The sequence below is a fragment of the Hylaeus anthracinus genome, unplaced genomic scaffold (genome assembly GCF_026225885.1).
Source record: "Hylaeus anthracinus isolate JK02 unplaced genomic scaffold, UHH_iyHylAnth1.0_haploid 11989, whole genome shotgun sequence".
Classification (NCBI taxonomy): domain Eukaryota; kingdom Metazoa; phylum Arthropoda; class Insecta; order Hymenoptera; family Colletidae; genus Hylaeus; species Hylaeus anthracinus.
Window position 1 is genome coordinate 3808770 of NW_026534337.1, and position 24402 is coordinate 3833171.

The following is a 24402-nucleotide window of genomic DNA, read 5'->3' on the forward strand; positions in this document are numbered from 1 at the left end:
GTTGGTATCTTTGAAAACAACATATTTCGGAAAAGACATGTGAGCAGGATATTTATTTTACGTTTTGATCTTTTTGTACCAAATTCTATTTTGATATCTATGATTGTACGCATACATACATGTATACTACAATATGAATACAAAGAAATAGTAATAATAATAATAATACACAATCATACTCTTGGTATACTAGAAAACATTAATAAGAAACGACTAATTACTGTTACCTAGTACTGCAAGGTCAGTACAAAAATATTTATTAGCCACATAATTACTCATTATTATTCAGACTTACCGAGCTAGCAATTCATGGGTCGCATTTTAAAGATTAGTTACCTTTAATTTAATCCCTCAACCAGTCAGCTATGATTGACGAGTATACTCGTCATGAAGGAAAGACAGTATTTGTGTCACGACGAGTATACTCGTTATGCGTAAAATTTAGTTACCAGTGATTATTTCAGACTATGTTTCACATATTACTTTGAGTATCAGAAGTAGAAGTGGCATGAATTTTGAGAACGACCTAATATAGATATAGCCGTCTTTGCCATCCAATATTACTCTGTGTTTGACGACTATACCTGTCATATTCTGACGACACACACAGGTGCGCGCTCTGAAAAGAGAACGCCACACCTGACTGGTTAAACTTAACGTCTCATAAGTGAACAAAAAATCCATATATGAAATTAGGTGCATTTATCTCACATTTCCACAACGATAAAGAAATGCCCACAAAGTCTTACAATTAACAATCCCTCTGTACATTCCAGTTCCCTCTCGTTAACGACCCAAATCGTCTCCGATGTCATCTACAGAGTCAACCAAATAACACACTGCTAGAAGAGCAGAGCCAAGATATTTCCGATTCGTTTGCGTCATATCGCAAAAAGTCATCCACCTTCATACACGCACGTGCGAATAGTGGAACTCGCGGACTATAAACGCGGCTCTTTCAAAACGCGAACTTCGGTTTCTCATAAATTTCAGCAAAACTTGGACTCGTTTCAGGCAAGTTGTCGAATCGCTGTGTCCGTAAATCGTTCGTTCAGGGACAGCTCTATGAATAACACTTATGCACGTTACAGGACAGACACGCGGCTGGTCAGTCAGTTATTACTTACTGCGTACAATGTAATAAATAAGTATGGCGGCAGTCGACTGGTGACATTATAATTACGCGGTATTTCGATGATATACGCGCGCCCCGAGTCGCACTCGAGAAGGAGTCGCACGCGAAATTGCGCCGACATTGATTTACATCTGTTGGGATCTAGGCCTCCGTTCATAGCTTCAGCGAAATTGCAGTGCATCGAGGTTAAATCGATAGATTACACTACCGTGCTAGCTAATGCCGATGTGGAGACGCGAGCAACAGGCCAGCGATTAACGATCTGTTGTAGCATTTCGTTAGTTAGTCGTCAATGGTACTTTACATCGTGATAAAATAGAAAACTCCCTTTATCCTGGATTTTTGTCAACAATATGGGTGTCTGTATATTGTGTCTAACCTGGACATCATCCAGATCCATGTCCGGGACGGGTACAAAATATACTGTCGTTCAAAGTTTGAAAGTTCAAACTTGAAAATTTAAAGGTGAAAATGATTTGACCTTCTTCTTTATGACAGTAAAGATTTCATTCTGGAAGAGTATAAGAGCTACTATGTACACTTACTAACTTTCTATGAACTATCTATTGAACCTAACTTAGTCATAAATATACCATTTCCCAAAGTTTAAATGTTCTGAGCTGCGTATACGACAGTGGAGCGTATATCCTTGAAGAGTACAAGAAGTGCTATGCACGCTTCATAATTTTCTGCGAACTATATATTGAAATCTTATAATTGATGTAAATGCACAAATAGGAACATACCAAATAATATAAAAGGAGGCACTATTTAAAAATGAAGGAACTATACATTTATAACACGTGAATTTAAAAGAAGGTACTCCTTTTGAGAATCAACACTCGAAGGGTGCATAAATTATAATTTCCATACTTAGACAATGCCAAATGACATGAAAGGAGGCAATAAAAGGAGACAAATCCTGAAATGGACGGTTTGCTCATATATAACATATACAATTTAAAAGAAATTCTTTAACTATATTATACAAAGCTGACATTCGAAGAATACATAGTTTGAAACCTCCATAGAATTTATACAATCATCAGGACGTTCATTTGAAAGTACTAATTGTATCTTTTTTTTACTCCATTCTCAATTGAAAGTGATGGTTTGTACAGGTTGGTACAATACGTAACACAAAACTTATGCACTGCTATAGGACCAGCAGTGCCACCAGTTAAAAAACATGCATCGCGAGTTAACCATCTGCGCACTTACGTTACGCGCCACCCAGCGTCTGTTTCTCAAATAGGCATACTGACGTCCCAATAACATCGTGACAAGTTTTTTTTTTACCTCTTATTGTACTGTGGATTAATCCCTTCACATGCAGTACAAAGCAAACCAGAATTGAGTACTTACCTTTAAAATACAATATTTAGAATCACCTTTCAGATTAAAATACCTGTTAAAAGCTATCAATTTTGTTCTTTGAATATGGATTATCTTCTTAAAAATAATATCTAATACAACTGGATGAATTTCTAGTAGCAACATCTATGAAAGAAAATAAGATAAATGGTATTATAAGTTCAACTTCTAGTACTTTATTAATGCTCTACTGCTGCGAAGTATTAATCGGTTGTGAGCAATACGTTGACTCAGAATTTAAACAATTTTGAATTTTACCAAGGTGATAGTGATTTTATCAAAAATCTAATTTTTCAACTTTTAAAATTATTATTGTTCCTTAATATAATAGCCAGTTTTGATTGAAAAAAAATCCTTCGCCCATTCAGCAGAACTTAACGTCTTCTAACCGAATAATAGGTTTTGTGTACTTTTTATGAGACATTCATAAGTTATCGTGTATAACAAAAAAATGTATATGTTAAGTTCAATACTTATAGTATACAATTGCGCTTTGTTCTGGATTAAAATAGGTATTTAAATCTTGAGCAAAAATTCATGAATTTTGGCTATGACATTTACGTGTGTTCCCTTTAGAGACGTACTGTGTACTACCCATATCATTGGCAATATCAACACAAAATGCGTATGAAAGTGAAATAAGTTCTCCTAAAAAACAATTGTAAAGTTCTTCTTTCGTCACCAAGGGATGGTATTTAGATATATTTGACTAAACTTCATTAATTTCAAACTATTTCATTTTCAACATAAAAATATAGTTTTCTAAATATATACAGGGTGTCCCGAAACTGGTGGTATAAGCGTATAGGGGGTGATTCTACGTAAAAAATTGAATCGAAAATGTAGAATAAAATTTGTCATATGACTTGAATCAGCTTCAGCTCGACGGATTTTATTGTCAATCATAAGCATCAGAAGAAAGTAAAATCGATGTAAGAGATATCACCATGGTGACAATGGTTGTACACAATGCAAGAAGCACGAAAGTTACTCTCCTACTCGGAACAGTTAGATAGCAAAATCCGTTGAACTGAAGATAAATCCCGCGTACTTGACAAATTTTTGAAACTTATCTTTTTCAAAAATAAAGCGTCATATTAAAAAATTTCATTCCACATTTCCGATTCAATTTTTCACGTAGAATCACTCCCTACTCCCTTGTACCACCAGTTACGTGACATCCTTTATATTATCAGTCACCGGTGACTGACGTATATCTTAACATGTTTAAAAACAAAATCCTAAGTCCCCTTTTAGAGAAACCCTTCGTATCATCTAGATTTAAGATCTCCGTGTGATGCCCAAATGGTCTGACTGTCCCCTTCCTTGTGATGGGTCCTGTTTCGACGTCATGTCTGCATTCATAAAACCATCGCAAAAATTATTCACCGCTAATTCACTTAATGCTTTTCGTTGCAGACGAATGCCAACAACTACTACAAAGAGGGTACACGAGTACTACGAAACGAGGAGCCGCGAGTTCTCCAGTCCAGTTTTGAACGTCGCTGGGTGCGAAGGGATTGGCGAAAGCCGAGGGTGATTTGGGCCTTAGTGGTCCTGTGGTGGCTGCGTACGAATCCTACTGGCCTGCTAAGTCCCAAGTTATCCTTGGCCCGCGCTGCGATAAATGCGTTCGCGCAGTCTCGAGGATGGATCATCTCTCCGTGTATTTGCCGATGTTTTCTACCGTTTGCCGGCGTGTCGAACCGAGGATCGCGAGATCGTTGAACTAATTGCACGTGAACTTGCGCCGCGGGTGGCTTTTGCAGCCCCGTTGAGGAGGAAACGTTCGCTGGTGAGTGTGCGTATTTATCTGGCAAACTTTCGTGTACGAAGTATGCGGGATGATTCATAAATCAATCAGGATGTTTGAGCTCGCATCGATGGATTGAAGATGAAATGTGTCGATTGAATGTTCAGTGATATTAAGTGAAGTAATTGTTTGTGTTAACAGGCCTTTCAAAGTATTCTTTTTCTGCAAACAAAAAACAGGTAATCTTGTGTCTTTTAAATATTACCATATAGTTTTCAGATTTATTAAATAGGTACATAAAAATACAGTTTTATAATAGCAGGTATTTATATTTATTATGTGATTGTTAAGCAATTTATAAAAGAATATAATAGATATAATGATAGTTTAAAGAAAAAGGGGAGAAACAGAAAGTTGATACTTAATTGATTTTGGTTCCAATATGGTTTAAGAATATGGACAGAAAGATATGTATGTATGTGCGATTCATTATATTCAAGATAATTACTGTTTTGTCACGAGCATACTAAAATTGTAGATTAAACAAATTTGTTAGCGAATTTAATTGAAATTTTTTTAGTTTTAAAGTGAAAAACGCTTATCTAAACACATTTATAGTTAACACGTTGAGCGCCACGTCACCCATATGTGGATGACAGTGCTTTTCATTGAAGAACTAAAAAAATTAATTCTAAGAGTTAAACTTCAAAGGAAATGAATTTAAATGAAATTCGTGTATTTTGATGAAGTTACAAAAATAAATATCATGTCGGATGTTTGATTATGTAGTCTCTAATAGTCTGAATAATATTTAATTCTAGCAGAAATTTTCAAGAATATTTCTCTGGGAGTCAGCGTGTTAAATGAGAATATGGTCCTTGTATTATCAAAGTATGTCACTGATTATAATCTTTTATGAATCTCCACATACTTATTAATTATTATTTTGAATGCATATTATTATGCTTGACTACAAATATAATAAAATTGCAAAGTAATGATTTTCTTAAAATTATTATTGAGTTCCTCAATCATTAAAGTGTTATTCTATTGAAAAATTGCATTGAACATGGTCCTAAGTGGTGTATCAAGCTTGGAAAATAATCTTTAAAAGGAAAACTAATCATAGAAATTGCATTATTCTTTAAAAATACAGATTGTCGAATACCTACACAAAAACATTGTAAACGTGGCAACTGAGTTAAATTCTTTCATCGCAGCACACTGTATATTTTTTAATATAAATCAAACCTTTAATACTCACATAATACAAATGATTGTTATTGCTTACGGGAAAATTAACCAAAAAACATAAGTGTTTTGAATATAATGCAATTCCTACTATAATTACTAAATATATCTTCCTGCTTTATTACTTTTAAACTTTAGTTACGCTCTAGTGATGCCTCAGTGATTCTTTAGTGACAATTTTCCAAGAATAAAACAGAAAGTTACACGAGCATGTGTAAATTTTCCAAATCTAATTCGCATCAGGAACAAAACCGTGGACACAAGAGAATTATTTCAATTTTCCAAAAGACTCGATCAAAATCGACCGAAAAATGTGGTGACTACCAAGTGAGAAATGGAGCTCGCCAGACCACGCGTATCAAGACGAAACAGTGAAGATGGATAAAGTGTATAATCGGAAATAGATAATCTACCATCGGTTTATAATCATCGTCACGAGAGGATGTGCATCATAAATGGCGCGTCGATGCGTGGTACGGAAACTTTGAATTCCCATTGCACCGAGAGGCGTCACGACGCGCTGGAAGCGTGAGTACGTTAATAGCGACGCCCGTCGCATTCCCTCGCATATTTATCGGCGCTCTAATAACATTAATATGGCGCGAACGCGACACGGTGTATTACTCTAGATTGCTATCGGTTCGCGATAACATGTATCAAGACTGGTAGGTGACGTTCGAAGGAAAAAGGAACGCTATCGAACGGGAAACGTTAATATCATTATCTCACCGTAGTGTTGACGGTTATTAAACGGAAATAATCCGTTCCGTATCTTGAAACAGAGGAGCACCGGGATTAGCGGTACTCTAGTATTAAGGACTTCCTGAGCCATTGATGATCGTTTGAATTGGGTTATAGTACCCAAGGTGTAATCCTAACTCGCGGGAATCGCTTCAGTAGTCACTCGAGGACACAAAAGTGACGAAGAAAGTTCATACACACACCCCATTTGATATCGATTCTAGCAAGAATTTGACCAATCTATTCCAAACTTCTTTTTAAAAGTACTCATTTGATAACAATGCATTTATGAATACTGGAATCGCAAGTTAACTACCTGCGTGTCAACTACTACACCAGAATTATATTTCTGATCAGTACAGAAATAAATAAAACAATTGTTTAAGAGTTTCTAAGAATGATAATAACTATCTGTTAGATAGTAATCGATTTGAATTTTGTTAGAATCGAATCAGATGATTCCATACTGAATTACGACACTTCAAAGTGTCCTATTCAATAGAAAATTATGAATAAATGATTGACCCAATGATCTACATAAAGTTCTAGAAATGCGTAAGCATTATGTAGTAAAGTAGTCAAAACCGTAAACACAGTGTCTAGCGTAGTATTTCTTGAAAGAAGTTGACAACATTCGGTTCTACATAGTTTGTCTTGAATATTTAATGAGTTCCTTTCGAAGGATTTTTATGAAGTTTAGTATACAGGGCTTTTGAGGTAGCTGATTCTAAATCTGAAATCAGAATTTAGACATTCACAAATGGTGGATCCAATATGGCGGACCAAAACGCGAAAGTCTTTCGCTTTGGATGAAACTTGGTACACAAGATTTTTGGGTTAGGTGATTCTAAATCTGTACTCGAAATTTGAAAATCAATAGCGTGGAATTCTGCGCATTAAAAGTGAAACTTTTTCATCCCTTAGATGCCGTAGATGCAACTTTCGTAAAGTCATTTTATCCAAATTTTGTTTCATAAAGTGAGATTAAGTGGGGGTGAGATGAATAGCAAAACAAATTTTGTCTTTCATCTGCGTTTACAAAATATTCATTTGGAATAATTCATTTAGAAGGATATGAACTTTAATTGCCATATAGGAGCTTTAGTTGCCATCAAATTTTATTTATTGTTATTCTTCTACGGTTACTGTAATTATCAAGCACACTTATAAGCTGTTAAAATAATAATAATATTCAAAAATTCATGGCTACCAATTTTTGCATATACATGTACGAAATATTTATATATGTATAGATTCGTTGTAATGGAGACCAGGTTGAGAACCTAAAAGGTTGATACTTTAACATAACAAACAAAATAACGATTAGATATTTCTACTTCAAATAAAGTTATAAATGATATAATATAATGGCACATGAGTTATTTCAACACCAAGTTTATTAAAAAATAAACAATCGCCAGTGCTTGCATCACTGGTTTAACTAGCAGCAAATTACGAGCCAATAATCAGTTGCATGTCCCGCGAATAAATATGAGCGCGTGTAACGGGCAGAGATGACCTCCTCAAAAATCGATTTCACGGCGCAATACCTCTTCTCAAGTACCGGTGGATCGGTCAGAGGATTCTTAAGTGCTCCAGTTACTCGGCAACCACCCGCTATGCGAGCGATGTTCGAGCATATGCTGGCATCGTTCGAGCACGCTGCCCTCCGCGACCGGAAACCATTCTTGTTGCCGATGCGAACGACGGTATGCGAGAGAGAGTTAGGTCGCGGTGACGACCGTGTGCAACAAGCATTGTGTTTTAACGGACATACAAATTTAATCGTCCTCCCCACGGGGATACGAAATTCGAATACCGAGTCCCTGTCGCTTCGGATGCGAAACGAGCCGGCTCGCGGTGTTCGACAAATTGTTACTAGAAAGCCATTCGAACGAGATGATTGTAAATTACTGATGGCATACGGTGGGGATGGGAAAGGTCGAATTTAAATTTAAGATGGAGATTAGGCTAATACCGGCATATGCCTTCGTTGAATTACTAATGGCTCTGAAAAAGAAATTAGTTAGTCTTTGAGACTCGATAAACGATATAAAATATACGTAAGTATATTTAATTAATACTAAAAAAATCCTGCAACAATGTTAACAGCTTCATTTTCTTTTCGCGCGTTCATCTTCTTCTCTTTCTTTCCTTTTTCACTCGATACTTCGCAACCATTTTTTCGCGGCACAATCCCGACGCAATAAAGACGTATTATCATTATAAATCGCACAAGAAACAGAGATGTGCTCGGAATCGTTTTCAAGCGTGACGACGAACCGGTTGAAAAACGGAAACTGAAACGATGACAAGAAATTCCTGTTCCCATCGTTGAAAGATTAACGATTCCATTCGCGCGATAAATAATGAAAATTCCAGAGGACTTTCGCCGTGATTAATATATTTTTCGTGCGCAGCCATAATAACGGCGTATGAAATCGCGTTATTATATAGTTCTAATTGCAACACAGCTCGAGGCATCTCTTGGGTCGCTTCTCGAGTCGCGCAGCTTGCGTTATATAGCCTCGGCCACGAATTTATTAACATCTCGCAGAAATACGGCCTTATTTAAATGCGCACGCACATTTCTCCGCGGTGTGCAGAAATATATGAGGCCGGGAAGGGCGATTCTCGCACCATCTTCTTCTTCTGCTTCTTCTACGCCCTGCATTCGATGCACACATCCGTGCGTCGGCCGAGCACCTTGGCTACCGCGCATAAAATTTAACATTGATCCTTTAAATCACGCGGCTGTAACCGTCTAACTCTCAGAGGTTCCCAAAGTTTCTAAGTTCACGGCGATCTTATTTTACGAGCAATGCTCTTACGACGTTTTTAGACGAACAGAATTTCTAGATACTTAGCAATTTCATTTGAAAAATATTTGAGAGCAACTTCATGGGAGGCCTGAGCACTAAAAAACGAGACATTTATTGTTACATTTACCGAGACTGCCATTCTTCTTTAGTAGAATGTCATTTAGTTTAAGTCGAAATTCGCAACAAAATGAAAGATCAATAGAAGTTTGATATGTTTAAAATAAAAAGAGAGGTATGATATAGCGTTTAATGTTTGATTTGGTTTTAACAGGATTTGTGATTTTAAAATTCGAAAAAGAAATGCAATACGAGAACCACATTAAACAAATTATACTGCTGCTCTAGAATCATCATACTATGTTTGTAGCCATTTCATAAACTGTACACAATAACCGGTTTTAACGACTATTCGAGTCTAAAACGTCAATTCTCAGATATCTTTATACATTTTCTTCTTAAATCCATAAGGAATTTTGTATGGAGTATTGCACACATTTATACATTTTTAAGAATATGGATAATGAAAATAATCTAAATTAAACATGATACAAGTGACCTTGCACAGTCCCTTTGAAAAAAGTATGTTTATATTTGTCATATGTTGACTATTCTGCTTATTCGAAATGTATAAACCTAGAGACATCATCGTTAGCATGAGTGTTGCTATGGATCCAACTAGAACGAGTAAAAAAATGTTGAAATTTAAAATACTGGAAAAGTACATGTGCTGAAAATTCACTCCAAATTTCAAGTTATTTAGTCAAATATCTAGACATCGCTAAAAATCCAGATTTCTTTGCTACATTTATAATATCCAATAACAACACTCGCGAGTAAACAGAATTTCTCAGTCTTGTACATGTAAACAACATGTACCTATAAGAAGAAAACTGAACTTTAATTTATTTTCTTGGAATTAATTATCAAAGAAGAATTTATTTTAAAGCAATTTAACTGTCTAATCCCTTTATAAATCTGAAAATCAAGTTTTCTCTGCTGTAACTATGATATCAAATAACAATACTCGAAACTAAACAGAGTATCTGAGTCTTATTCCCTTAATTTTCTTGGAATTCATTTTCAAAGAATTTATTTAAAAGCAATTTAACTGTCTAGTTCCTTTATAAGCATAAAAATCAAGTTTTCTCTGTTGTAACTATAATACCCAATAACAGCGCCCATAACTGAAAATAATTTCTCAGTTTTATACATGTAAACAACTATATAAAAGTCTGAACTTCCACTCATTTCTTTGGAGTTAATTCCTAAAGGCTCCACTCTGAAGCAATGTGAACGCCCTCAAACCAATTTTAGCGCGAAGTTGACACAAAATTAACAAATAATCGATAAGCCGCATCGTTTTCCTAACGACGAATCGATGAAGCACTTGCTGTATACACATGTATACGTGATGCAATAAAAATCGAATACTACCGACAGCCCATAAAAAACGCTCGTATAACATGCCTATTATAACGAGGACCTTAACGGGCCATGGAAGTCCGCCTGTAATTCCATAAAGGTGCCGGCCTCGTAAAATCGCGAAAAATTCCCAGTTGTTAATGCGAAATCATTGTCGGGGTCTATAATAACACGTAGCACGGTAGTCGGGATGAGTGGACTCCAAAAGGAGCCCGCAAGAACTTCATCTGTATGCGAGAGTATCGACTTTAGCTCCATCGCGCGTGGTGCTAACCGCGATGTTTGATATACGATACGATGCTAATGGTTCCAGCAAATTACATGCCAAGTTATTTCGAGGATCCCTTGTATACGACAATAAAAGTGCGAAAGGAAGCTTATAAAGAAAGGACAATGTTCGAAAATGGCCGATATCTGCTATAAAGTACTGCTTCGACCAGAGCTAACTCAGTTGCAAAAATGAACAGTACGCCACCCATATTTACTTGATCTTTTATTATGATTTGATATGCGAAATACACTTGTGAATGTTGCTATATTGGTACTTGTCGGAGAAGAGAAATGTTTACATGATATGTAATTTATAGGAGAGATAACTTTACCTCTGAATGATATTTAGTTGTTTAGTTTTGAATTATTAGGAGGACCAGAAAGTAATGTCATTTCTTTTACAATAAATTCAAACGAATAAATTTATAACAAGTTTTTACTTTCAATCAATTATCTTTATACATTTTATATAATTATTTCTTTCTCTAAAATTTATAAATAAAATAAATATATGAAGTTTTATTTTGAATTGGTCTCTATACGAATAATTATTACAATAACTGTATATCACTCTGTCTCACCTTTGAACGAAATGTAATTCTCTTATAAATGTATACTTTTTAGAGGTAGTGATATATTTCACTTTAATCTTTATACATATATGTATACTGTAATGCAAGGGAAAGTATACGTGTGTCTATAGATTTACTATAATATTAAGAGTACCAGCAAGTAATGTCGTTTCAATTGATTTTTATCGATCAGGTATTGAAAATTTCCGCACTAGATAGCAAAAGTTGTTGATAACGAGGGGCGATTACTGTATATACATAGTTAACCATCATGTAGCCAAATTGTCCTCTCCAAATCGGTACCAAAATTGGCAATTTTCGAAGAATGTTCTCTCAAGCACCCCTTGTAAGATCCCTACAACCAAGATGGGATAGTCCAACCAGCCAGCTTCCACGTTTCAACGTCTTCAAACGCTGCACGACGTATCTCTGCGCAACAATCGGTCGCCGTTCCGCTTTTAACGGCTGTTATACGTTTCAATGATAAGGAATTAATTCGACAGGATGACAATGCGAGGAGCTATTCCGATATCGTGCCACCACGTACAGTTCTCTCTCCGACGAAACGCCATTGTTTAAGAGAAACGTATATCTATCCTGTCGCTGTCGTCTATAAAGAATCGTACTCTGTATTGATAGTTTTTACAACGCGAAAACGCGAACGACGATATGCAACGCGACAATTGCCTATGCGCAGACAATAACGGGGTAAGGAAGAAAGCAACACTGATTGATTGCGCGTTAACCCTTTTACGCGTTCGATTGACTTCTCGAGAAACTACCGGCGCAACGAAACGACCCGGGAAAGAACTTGGCTACGCTATTTTCGAACCTTGCGTAATGTTAGGTTGCGTTTGGTAGGCTGTAGCGAACGTTGATTGCAGGGTTTACTGTATGTTAACAAAAACTTTACTGGGGAACGGAGCGTTTAGCATAGTTTGATGGTTTCGCAGACGAGTCGGGTCGAAATTAGGAAGTTTAGCGTCGGGCGAGTTTATCGGCGAGTTGTGGAGGAGTTTCTAGATGGAATTTTCATGAGAATTTCTAAAAACCAATTACTAATAGCATTAGTATTACATTCTTTTTGCATCCTTTTCTAAATTATTTAATTGAAGGTCGCATCAATTGCAAGGTTACTAGGAACCCTGTTTATGTTACAAATATATTCGGTATATCGTATTTTTGTTACTAATTTTAAAGAATTCAGGCTTTTTTATTTTGTTGAGAACTGTCTTCATTTGGAAATTTTAGCTCTATTCGATCCTGTTCGATTCCTTGACATTTTGAACGAAGACAATACCTCCGTGAAGAAGGGACGACACCCCCCCCCCCCCCCACTGCCAGCCAATTCTTATTTCTCTTGTCTGTAGTTTTGCCTGAGTAGCACCGGACCACTCTTTGACATTTTTCAATTAGTCGTTTTACGGTGTATGTTATTCGTTTATAATATTATTTTATTATGGTGCAGAGTAGCCAATTCTTAATTTTGTCAACATCATTTGCAGTTTTCTAGTTGGTTAGCCTGGAATATTACGATTAGTTCTTCTCTCACATTTTTAACAATGCACAGGACAAGTATTTGTAACTCCTTACAAGTAGCTTATTATTATACTACGGATATTTGTGGATTTATAACAAATGAAAACGTGGGAAAATGTATAAGAATATGCATAAATGGATAAGTTGTATATAAAATATCAACAATACAATACATGTTACACTATTTAAAAGGTAAGACATACTTTCATTTAAATCTGAAGTTTTTATCTGAATCTATAAAAATATGAATTCGCATAAAAATCCACAGTCTCCTTATTGAGTTCAGTTGCAAAATTTAATTCAGAGAACAAGGTCGTATAATTGAAAGGTACAAAAGACAATTACAGATGAATTCAAGAGTTCAAAGGACGAATAGTGGAAAACGTCTTTTATCGAATAAAATTGTTTTGGTCTTCTACCAAATCGTTGTTTCTAATTGTTCTTTCCAAAATACTCTTAGACAATTATCAAGAGAAAGAGGAATATAAGAATCATAATACATATACTTTTCAAAAACATGCACCTTCATAGGAAGAAACCAATTTCTTCGAATTCGAGAATTCAGCTCAAATTGCTATTGCAAACTTCTAACTTCTTAGAATCCTCATTAAAATATGCAGGGTGTCAGCAAATATCTCTAGAGCAATGTCAAGCTGCAACTCCAGCGGTAACTAGTAGATGTAATGCAAACACTGCAGCAATAGGTCATCATTTTGAATAGTGTCCGCATTAAATGAATGATAACAAAATAAGTAAGTAATAAATAAATGAGAGAAGAGACGAAAACTTTTTTGTTTCTTTTTCACGATATTCTCCAAAACAGAGCAAAAACGAGCAACCTCTAAAAGACCTTTTTTTCTAGTTTATCGATACCCTACATGTTCCCAAAGTTTTGACACTTAAATTAGTGACACCCTGTATACTTCTCTTATTGATAAATTATAGAATACCAATGCAGGGGACACTAAAAAAATTCTACTCTTAAAAAAATAGTGCTGAAGTCGTACTCGCCACTTTTCACAAGAATTGATCGAAAGTCCAAAAAATTCGTGAAATCAGACGATTGGAAAGCCTGGACAGTGAAATCGGGTAATTCGAACGGAGTGATTGAACAATCGGTGGACTCGAGCGACATAACTGGTCTTAATGTTGTTAGTGTTCCGCTTATTTGCCACTTGTACGCGCGAGATTTTCCTAACAGGAGCGAAGCGATCGAAACGTCGAGCTATTTTTTCGTATGCGATCGATTACTTGTCAGACTGATCGACGGATCGAAACGCGTAATGACGAAGCGAAACAGCTCGATGCCACGTTCAATTTCCCCGCGGTCGAAAAGAAACGTGCGCCAGGATAAAAGCGGTATTACAGAGGGGAACGAAGTTGTATCATTGTGCTATGCCATGCTGCTAGGCACTGTAAATCTCGCGGCCCATAGATTCAGAAGAAATCATTACACTAGGATGCAGTATATTGCCGCTAATATAGCGCAGCACGCCCTCTTAAGCTTGCGCTCCGTACGGGCACTCGCGCATCCTTCTGAACACCACATACAGGGTGTATCTCGGATTAGTCGACGATTCTGGAGTCAGCTTAGAGGCTCGTGTACGAACATTGAGAGGCTTCCATTAGGAAGCCTGCTCCGTCGCGCAATTAGGCGTACAGATGTAGAAGACATAGAACAATATAAATATTATGGGGCTATTCTTGTCTAGAGCGTCAATTTTCAGGTATTTTCTTTAGATAGATGTTGAAGACACTTTGCATTTTTATACCCTGTTACAGAGCAACAGCCGTAAAGGAGTGTATATGAACGCGTAAAGACTTTCAACTGCTTAGAGAGATCCTTCCATACGCCTGGGGTGTCTACCGAGAGAAAAGCGTAGAATCGCAGTAAATCAGCGTTAATGGCGTTGTAGCTGGGCATTGTGAATCAGACGGTGGATGAAACACTGTAACTAGGTATCTTTCGTGTTATCGATATATCGATAATATTTGATGCCGGGAGGTAACTTCTCGCGGCAGTTATCATGGAACGCCTCTATTCGATATATCAAGTTTAATATTCGTTAAGTGCTATCTTTCTTAAATAGAGGCAAACTAGTGGTATCCTTATGCTATAAATGTATAATAATTTTTTCTACGTAACAAGATTCTTGTTTGGAATGACAGCCAGACCATACCACGTTATTCCTTTAGTTTGAAAAATACGCTAGACAGCTGCCAGTATTTCTTGGAATTTCGTCGGCGCATTTCCAGGAAATTATGTAGGTCACGTGGCTAATCTTTCATTCATATTAACCCATTCGCTGCCAACTAGGAGATGTCTCGTAGTTCAAATTGATTACAATTACTCAATGGATAAGTTTATAGCCTTTTTAATCACGAATTATTATTGAGAAAGGAGATCGGAAATTTTCTTTTTAAAACAACAAATTTAATATCACTTTATATTATCAAAATAATAACGTAGATTACACATCTGTATTCAATCTTGGCGTTCAAGGCAAAACGCTTGTCTGGCAGTGAATGGGTCTAATCTACTGTGGCGTCAACGTACAGCCACCACGACCCCTGTCGTTCACCTTCTAACTTTTTCATTTCGACTTGACATTCCTAAAAGCTTCATTCAGCCTAACATTCCTAATATCACTTTTTATTATGAAAATTGATGGATTATCAATACGCTTAACGAAGAATGAACTTATTGTTCTTTGTTCAAAATTGAATCGGCGTTCTCCGAAGTGTTTCACTCCTACGTATCGCCGTCGATACTTTGTTTTAAAAGTTGAACTGTGGCGACGTGAAACATAAACACTGGGGAGATATCAGAGGACCCTGATTTTCCTCTGGTGTCGAAGGTTTAGTTAGTTGAGCATGAGATCTCATAACGTAAAGACGTCCCTTACTGCCGTCGTGAAAAATAAAATCTATTTCTTTTAAAATATAAATGGTATTAATGATTTCGGTCTCCAATATTCAATAAAAATAATAACCTAGATTACACATCTGTATTAAATCTTGGAACCCAAGACAAAACACTTTAAATTTGTCTGGCAGTGAATGGGCTAATCGATAAATTAGGGAACTTTGAACTATCGTGGCTGATTGTGAAATCATCAGATTCTTTTCGAAGAAAATTCAAATTGAAGAACGAAATTTCTCCTATCGAATAAATATTTATTATCAGTAGACTGCGAATCTTTATGCAAAATGAAATCTTTGCGAACGTACTTGCAAAACTTGGACTTAGATAGAAATTTATTTTATTCTGCAAGTAGTATAATTTATGAATTCCACTTTCAAGATTTTTTATATGTATTATTGAACACTGTGTGCATTTTGTAGTTTCTTGCACATTCAAATTTCCTGTAAATGAATACAAATCCGCAGTCTAATTATCAGTGTTAGATACTCTTAAGCACTTGTTTTGTTTATTGTTGTACTGAACGCGAAGTATGATTGATTTAATAGTAGACATGTAAAGTTGCTCCTACTTTATGCAATAATTTCAGAAGGGAAATTATTGTAATAGGTATATATGTACATAACGTGTAGACAACAATATGATTTATTTTCAGGTTTTCGAAAACCATTGTGTGGAGTTCGTTGAGGCAGGGTTGGGGTTTCTATGCGGCATGTGCCTTGCTTTTAAAAATGCAATGCCCTTCGAAATCCCAAAAATGTCCAACACTTATCAACCCCGTCAGGAACACAACTATAATCTTCAATCGAAGTGCAATCGAAGAATAGTGCATTGCACATAAGTGGGAATTTTAATTGTAATATCAACTTAAATGTATTATTTCTCGATTTAATTGAGATTAAACTGTTTACCAAAAATACATAGGTAGAATATTATTCTAATAATACATGACGAATAAAAAGCACCGTATATTGATTTATTGATCAAATTTATTCCAGTGAATACTTAATCGTTTTAATCGTATTATATCCATAATAAAATAGCACAATCGTTACAATAGAATTGGGATGGTTAACCATCGACTCGGCTAAAAAATTAACATCCAATGGAAAAAATAACTCAATTCACAATAACTCACCGATTTGAAATCCATATCAGCCAATCGCAGTCGCGGAAATCTAACGGAGCTCCTGCGAAGTGGCGTCGTCTCGATCTCCTCACTGTGTTGATACTCCTCATTGTCGAAACGCAACCGAATTCTTTGCATTTTGCACAATTACGAATTCTAATTTGTGAATTTTGTATCTTACGCGTACAATTTTTAATCGTCTAAATGTAACCAAACAAATTGGAAACCGATTTGACAATAAACACAATTTTCTTTTAAAAGAAACGGATTATCTTGGTATAATTTTTAAAAACAATGTCAAATTATTTAACAGCATACGTATCGTATTATATCGTTAAACAAATTCCACAATTCTCGATAAATTTTAAAACAATCAAATGTTTTGTCGAATTAATTGAATATAAATATTAATATAAATATAAATACAAAACGAACGCACATAAGAAAACAACTTTCAAAGTTCACGCCGTGCTTACACGCGTTTATAATTTAACACGCGACACAACAGGACACAGTGCATTTGACAAATATATGATACAAGATTATCATGAATTTTTCAAGACCACGTAAACGTTTTTAAAAATTTGGAGAAGAACACGAACCGATTCCCAACCTAGGCAAGGTTCGACTGATTGGAATTGGCCAACGTACATCGAGAGAAGGCTGAGGTGTTGTTAATCCAAAATGTAAACAGAGCATTAACGATCAACCGAATCGAAGAATATCAAATTGCTCTTATCCGTTACCAAAAGTAAAATCATTTGAAAGGTCTCAGCAATAAACACTATTTCGTTTCTTCTTAGATTCACGGAAACGTCTGTTCGATGTCTAAGTACGGTCAAACCTCCATTGTATGAACTAATTGAAAGACAAAGGCGTTAGATAAGAGAATTTTTATATAATAGCAAATCACTGAACTAGGACATAATATCGAAATTCTCTGACTATATGGCTAATTAGAATCGAATAACGTAGCTGTAAAATACCAACAATTTCACATTCCTGCGCTACATCGTAACATTCCAAAATATATTATTTTTTTGGTTTTTCTTTTAAATATAATTTTATAATTTATTTAATCCCACACAAATTTCCATTCCGAATTCCACTATTTTACAGAAGTCCTGTAGGGGACTAAAGTTCGAACCTAACATCCAAAACCGCTGCCATCCTTAGAATAGAGAATAATTATTCAACAACGTGAGGTAGTTGAACTAGTGTCAGAATCCTGCGTTATCAACATCCAAACAACCAAAATCAAATTTCAAAAAATCTATAATTTTACTACTAGTAGTAAGAGCATATCTATTTTATTAAAAATAAAATTTTTCTCAGGTGGGACCGTGTGCGAGAGAAAATTAAAAGAATTTATATATTGTGTTCTTTCTTTCAATTCACACGTAACATTATAATAAAAAGTTCCTCGTATAGAATTATTAACACCTATTTAGTTTTTAAAACAAACTTTATACACAGTATCTTTTCAGATATAATTCCGACGACCTGGCAAAAAATATATGCAAAAATAATAGAAACATGAAAAATTAGTAAAAGGAAAAAAGCACAAAATTTGTTTTTCATTTCTCTCATTAATGTCTTATATTTTTACTATTATTAACGAAAGTTGTTTACTCAAGAGTGCTGAAAATAAGGGTAGAAACATAATACAAAGTTTTCCATGCGATTAAAATGAATTTTATTAACGATACACGCGTCAGACTTCATTTTACAGCTTTCAGAGTCTCCATTATTAAGTTAAATAGTTATTAAATATGGGATAAATGTAGCATCATGGTGTCGAAGAAGATGGATGGATCCTCTAGAAAAAATAACACATTATGATCATGATTCATTACAGGGTGTGTTTTATTGTATCAATCTGTCCATTACATAGGACAAATATTTCCTAGACTTGTACATATTTATATATTCGTGAATACTTAATTATATAAAGCGGCTCCAGATCAAAATTGGACGCTTTCTAAATTACAATATTTCACTAAGCCGTTAACTTACATCGCAATATATTTGCAATTCTAGGTTTTTCTTAAAAAGTTTGATTTTAATTACAGACATGTACAAGCCATTAACCCTCTTCACTTTCATACAACAATGAAATGTAAACTTTCCGTTATCTCAAAATCGTTGGATTTCGTTCGAGTAAACTTCATGTGCTTAATTTTTCGAGATACTAAAGATACCGAAGGTATAGTGCAAAACGATTCACAGCTTAGTGCAATTTCAGCACTATATCTATTTGTTCAAATATTTTTTTTGTCTTCCCTTTTTAGTCTAAATATACGAAAAAATAAAGTGCCGTTTCTGACGGATTATTGAAATTTCAAACAGAAAAAGAAATGATACAATAAAAAAACGTTGCCGATCTATTTCGGCATCTTTCACTTTGTTCAAAATTGTTTGAGAGGATGATGCCTCACAAGCTTGTAAAAGCTGCGATTTTTCAGCTTCGATTAATCCCATGAAGCTGCTTCGGCGAATGTCTTATTCTTCTCGGATCCTCGGGCAGCGTCAACGTCCGTATAGTCCCTCCGCTTCCGGCGTCTCTTACCTGCGAACATAATAAGAAATTGGTTTATGCGCAACGACATAACCCTTCGAATTTATTAGTTAACTATAGATCGGTTATTATGAGTCAATTAATACGTTATAGACAAGGCTATCGTAATCGAAGAAAATAAATTCAAGGTTACAAAATTATTTCAAGTTTCAAATTCAAGAACAATAGAAAATCCATTATTTGAACTAATTGGGGGACAAAAGTGATCATATAAGAGAATTTTTACATAATAAAATAAAAAGAGGTTTGTATTTAATTTTTGTTAATACTTAAGACAAAGTGAAATTATATGAATACTGTTTGATTGTGCATAACTTCGTAAGTAAAATATGAAATACAAAAAAAAACAATATCGTTTAATTTTCTTTTTAACGAAATTCAGGAAATGAATTTTATTTTTTTTACATATGCATCCTTCGTATATAGATAATAAGGTAATAGTAAATAATACAGTTATATATTAGAGCATTAACATAACACACATAACGGAGATTCTACTATATTATGTACACATTATCGTATTGCTTTCATTCATCATTTGTATCACTGTAATCCGTACGCATACTGTAAAAATCATACGAAATAATTGTAAAATTTTAAATAACAAATATCAAATTATTTTATTATGTTTTTAATTCAAATTTAACGAAAGAAATGATCCTCAAAATTATATAATTTTAAAAGTGAACACAAACCTCTATGTAAATAGCTATGAAATAAAGTAACGGACTATTTTCAAGAATAACATTTTAAAGATGACTAGATTTGGTTGCAAAGAAATCACTGAATAAAATGGCTATAGAAAACGAAATCTCATGAGAACACATTACAAAAGTAAATATCTATGATGTATTACTGAAACACAAAGAAGTTTTTTTATAATTGAATAACGAAAAAGAAGTATCATATTCTAAAAATGTTTGTTTTATATTTGTATAGTTCATAGGAATAACAGACCGTTACAATTTGAAGGAAAAGAGAAACATAGTTTTCGCCTAAGTTGAACGCAATAAGTTGAATCACTCTCTTTTTTAATCGGCAATTATTGTACGAATAAATTAAACTTATTTAACGAATAAGATTATATCTATTACGAAGTCGTCACCCTTTTATCATCAGTTACAAATTTTTCCATTATAGATCATAATTAGCAGTTGCTAATATATTTTTTGCGTACAATACACTGTCCTGTTCTTCCCGAATAAAAAAAAAAATAACATTTGCATAACGTTCCTCGTACTAAAAATATCGCTAACTTTTTAAATCATTACTAAAGAGATTCAACGAGCGTATCTAAGTAAACGTTAACAATTTCTGACGGTATTGTATGTATAAATAATAAAGTATATTATTTGAAGAATAACAATAAAATCGTACGATACCAAATAGAAGTATGCTGGTTAAAAGTGTAGGAAATATGAACGTTAATACAACATGTCCTCGTTAACTTGAATCGACGGAACGGTAGAAACATTTTGTGCGATTATGATTCTTTTTCATATGAGCTATGTACATGTTTGTTAAAAAATATCAGTCTCGCTACGTACATGTAAACTGTAAATACTGCCAAAGAAACTTCTCAGTAATGGTTATTTCGGTATCGTTAATTTTCCAAATAAAATACTATTCGATCGTTTCCAGAGTTGTGAACAGTAATGCTGTGAAACAGTAGCGAATAACTAATGCACATAAATTAATAACCTTTGATCGGTAATGTGCAAAATAATGTTTAGGGGGCTATTATCGTACGCATGAATGAAAGAAAGATTTTTGCTAAGAATTATTAATTTATATAACAAATAAATGTGGAATGTCGATGTTATTACATATAATCGTAGACATGTTGAACTACTATACAAAAATTATTGTGGTTAATTTTCAGTCATTTTTTCCATTAGTATAATCACATGAAAATTCTCTTTCCACGGTTGACACGACAACTTGACACTGGTTCATCCGAAAGCAACAAAATTGAACATTATATTAGAATATATAAAAATACTATATTAAAATATAACTTTGTCGCTATCGACCGAATTAGAACCAAACACCTGTAACCAAGAAAAATAGAATGGCGGACGTTTGAATTTTTTTTAATACCGTTCTCCTTTTGCTTTTCAACTTTGATCATTTTAAATACGGTTAAATGTTGATGATTACTTATCATTCTAGCTCAAGCGATAGTTGCAAAACTATATTTTAGTAATTCGTTGGATTTTTTGCTTTCAGATGATCCAACGTCCAACGTCAAGTTATGGTGTTAACCATGAAAAAAGAGGACAAATTTCACTTAACTATTGTCAATGATAAAAATGATTAAAAATAAACGAAGAAAATATTTGTTTAGTAGTATAACATGTCTATTATAATCTGTACAAATATTAAGATTCGATAAATATTTGTTATATAAAATAAAAGTTCCCAAAAAAATCTTCTTCTCTTTCTCGTGTACGATAATAGCCCCCTAATGTGAAATTTATAAAAACAAACACTGGAAAGCTTTGTTATAAGTATTTAAATAAAACTAATAACAGATCGTTTGCAATGTACTTTTAAGTAAGTACTTGTTCGATAGATTGATACCTAACTCTGATAGAAGTATTATAATTACATTGTACATTTTCGATTAGTATACCGTAAAGTTGTATAACAATAACGCTCACTTTACATTATTTCAAGGAGTGGTCTTGAACAATAAACTGTTGTTTCTTAAGTACATAAATTTACTGTACATTAACTACTAAATTTTATATAAATAAAGATGGACGTGTGAGAAAGATTTGCATAAAAAGAGCCATCTCACTGTTGATTTCGATGCGATTCACAAAATTTCATGTTTCGCTCGAAAACATATTAAAATATTACGAAATATTTGTTTGAATATCTCACGTTTACGTTTAGGAATAAAACGTTTCGTTTCACGTACGATGTGACTTTGTCAAAAACAATGAATCCTTTTTTTCATACGTAAGTAGAATGCAATGAGCATTAATTTAATTAACATTGTTCTCATTCGAGAAATATTCAAATTACGTCCTGATAAAGCATGATGATGAATAAATTATTCTTATAATTTAACTTCGACGATGAAACTGAGTATTAAATATTCATAAAATTATATTCAACGCAATGTCTACTAATAGATTGTTTGCAATAAATTTAGAAAGTTGCTTGAACAAATTATTGAACATCGTTTAAATTGTGTGTCATGAGTAAGCTGTAAATCGAACACAAGAAGTTTGAAAAATAAAATGTCCTACAAAAACAAAGAAATCGATAAATGAAACGCACGATAAAATATATTCTTTAGTAAGAAAAAATATCATTTCTTGTAGGAATAATATAAAAAGAAAATAAACCAATTGCAAGGTACCGTACCATACCGTTGTTAGTAAAATAAATACTTCCTAAAAATCCTGTAAGATTGTCTGTATCTTAAGTTAAAAAAAAAAAATAAAAAGAAAACAAATTAGTTAGATTTATGAATTGACGATTCAATATCAAGGCACGGTTTATCTTATCGTTAAATTGCTGGCTGTGCTCTTTTGAGACCCGAACGAAAATCAAATTTACTACTCTCAGTACGTTTTACCAACGATGATGTAATAGAGAAAAATCAGTCCAGTAATTTTCGCCAACATTATGAACAAACTTCTCCCTTTCTGAGGTTGATCCTGTATGTTCAGACTCTGTTTCACTTTCTTGCAGATAAGATGATCTTCATCTTTGCCGGGCAGTCTCGAGCAAGCCCCAGACCAGATTGCTGAGCAAACGCCGTATAAGTCGGGCTCGTTTCCGGTTGCTGTTTAACCGTCTTACTGACGCGAGGGATATCTGGAGGTGACGAGGATACTGGTACCAAGGAGCTGTTGTCTTTTGGAGGCACTTTGGTAACTTTCTTCGGCGAGCTTGGAACCTCGATCTGTTTAGGCTTCGATGGGGCCGATTTCTGGTTGAAGAATAATTGGTCCAAACTCGACAAGGGGGGGATCTTTTTGTTCGAGCTCTGTCTTTTGTTTTTGGATGGTTTGCTTTTGTGATCGTTCCCCAATCGCTCCCCATTGTGATCGCTCTCCGATTCTCGAGCGGCGCCATTGGAATCTGATTGCTTCGCCATGCTGCACAACCGTATTTCTGTGATCCTCAGGACGTTCAAGGTCTCCACCTTGTTGTTCAAATCGAGCTCTATGTCGCGCCGCAATACTGTATACTTCGGTACGGTATCTTTTTTCCTACCGTTTCGAATATTCGCGGACAAACTAAGGTTACAGTTCGGGCTGACTTTCTGCGCGACTTTCGTTTCCTGGAAGAGAGACTCAACGACCTCGTGATTACGTCCACGAGACTTGAACGAGTTTCTCGATCGCTCGTGAGAATTAGAGGAATGGGTGATACGCTCTGACGATAATTTCAATTCGTTACCTGTGGCCACTTCCCAACCATCGTCATTCTGTATCGTCGTCGCGGCGTTCGTTGACGCAGAGTTATTCTCCATTTTCGTCGAGACGGATCTGCGAACAGAAAGAGTACAATTTACATCTCTTAGATTAGAAACACGAATAAGAAAACATGAAAGGTGTGTATAAGTAATGTGTACCTAATCGGGGTTCTCAATTCGTACAATTAAAGAATTAGAAATTGATAGTGTAAATATATATAGATATGTAAATATATATGTATTTGCTATGTGTATATTCCTGCGAATTTTGCTGCTTTATTTAATTTAAATAACACTAAATGATTATTTAATACAATAACCTTATACATTTTATTCAGAACTAAGGAGAGACTCGATTAATTTTTAGAAACTAATACACTCTAGATTTATAGAGTATTTTCTCTGCAAACACACACACACACACACACACACACACACACACACACACACACACA

At 34.6% G+C, this 24402-nt stretch overlaps 2 protein-coding genes across 3 annotated transcripts in view; both read right to left on the reverse strand.

Annotated features, from left to right (window-relative positions):
* Window positions 1–17548, reverse strand: part of LOC128888033 (protein cortex-like) — a 353171-nt gene extending 335623 nt beyond the window's left edge. For both annotated transcript variants that reach the window (XM_054144629.1, XM_054144630.1), the window contains exon 1: window positions 16941–17548. In XM_054144629.1, the coding sequence (XP_054000604.1) occupies window positions 16941–17069 (129 nt within the window). In that variant the 5' untranslated portion in view covers window positions 17070–17548. The remainder of the gene's footprint in view (window positions 1–16940) is intronic.
* Window positions 17549–18773: 1225 nt separating this feature from the next.
* The window catches only part of LOC128888030 (poly(A)-specific ribonuclease PARN-like), a 31913-nt gene continuing 26284 nt past the window's right edge, over window positions 18774–24402 (reverse strand). Inside the window, exons 11-12 of the mRNA XM_054144625.1 lie at window positions 23932–24020; window positions 18774–19500 (exon numbers count right to left, since the gene is read on the reverse strand). Coding sequence (XP_054000600.1) covers window positions 19403–19500; window positions 23932–24020 — 187 coding nt within the window. The 3' untranslated portion in view covers window positions 18774–19402. The remainder of the gene's footprint in view (window positions 19501–23931; window positions 24021–24402) is intronic.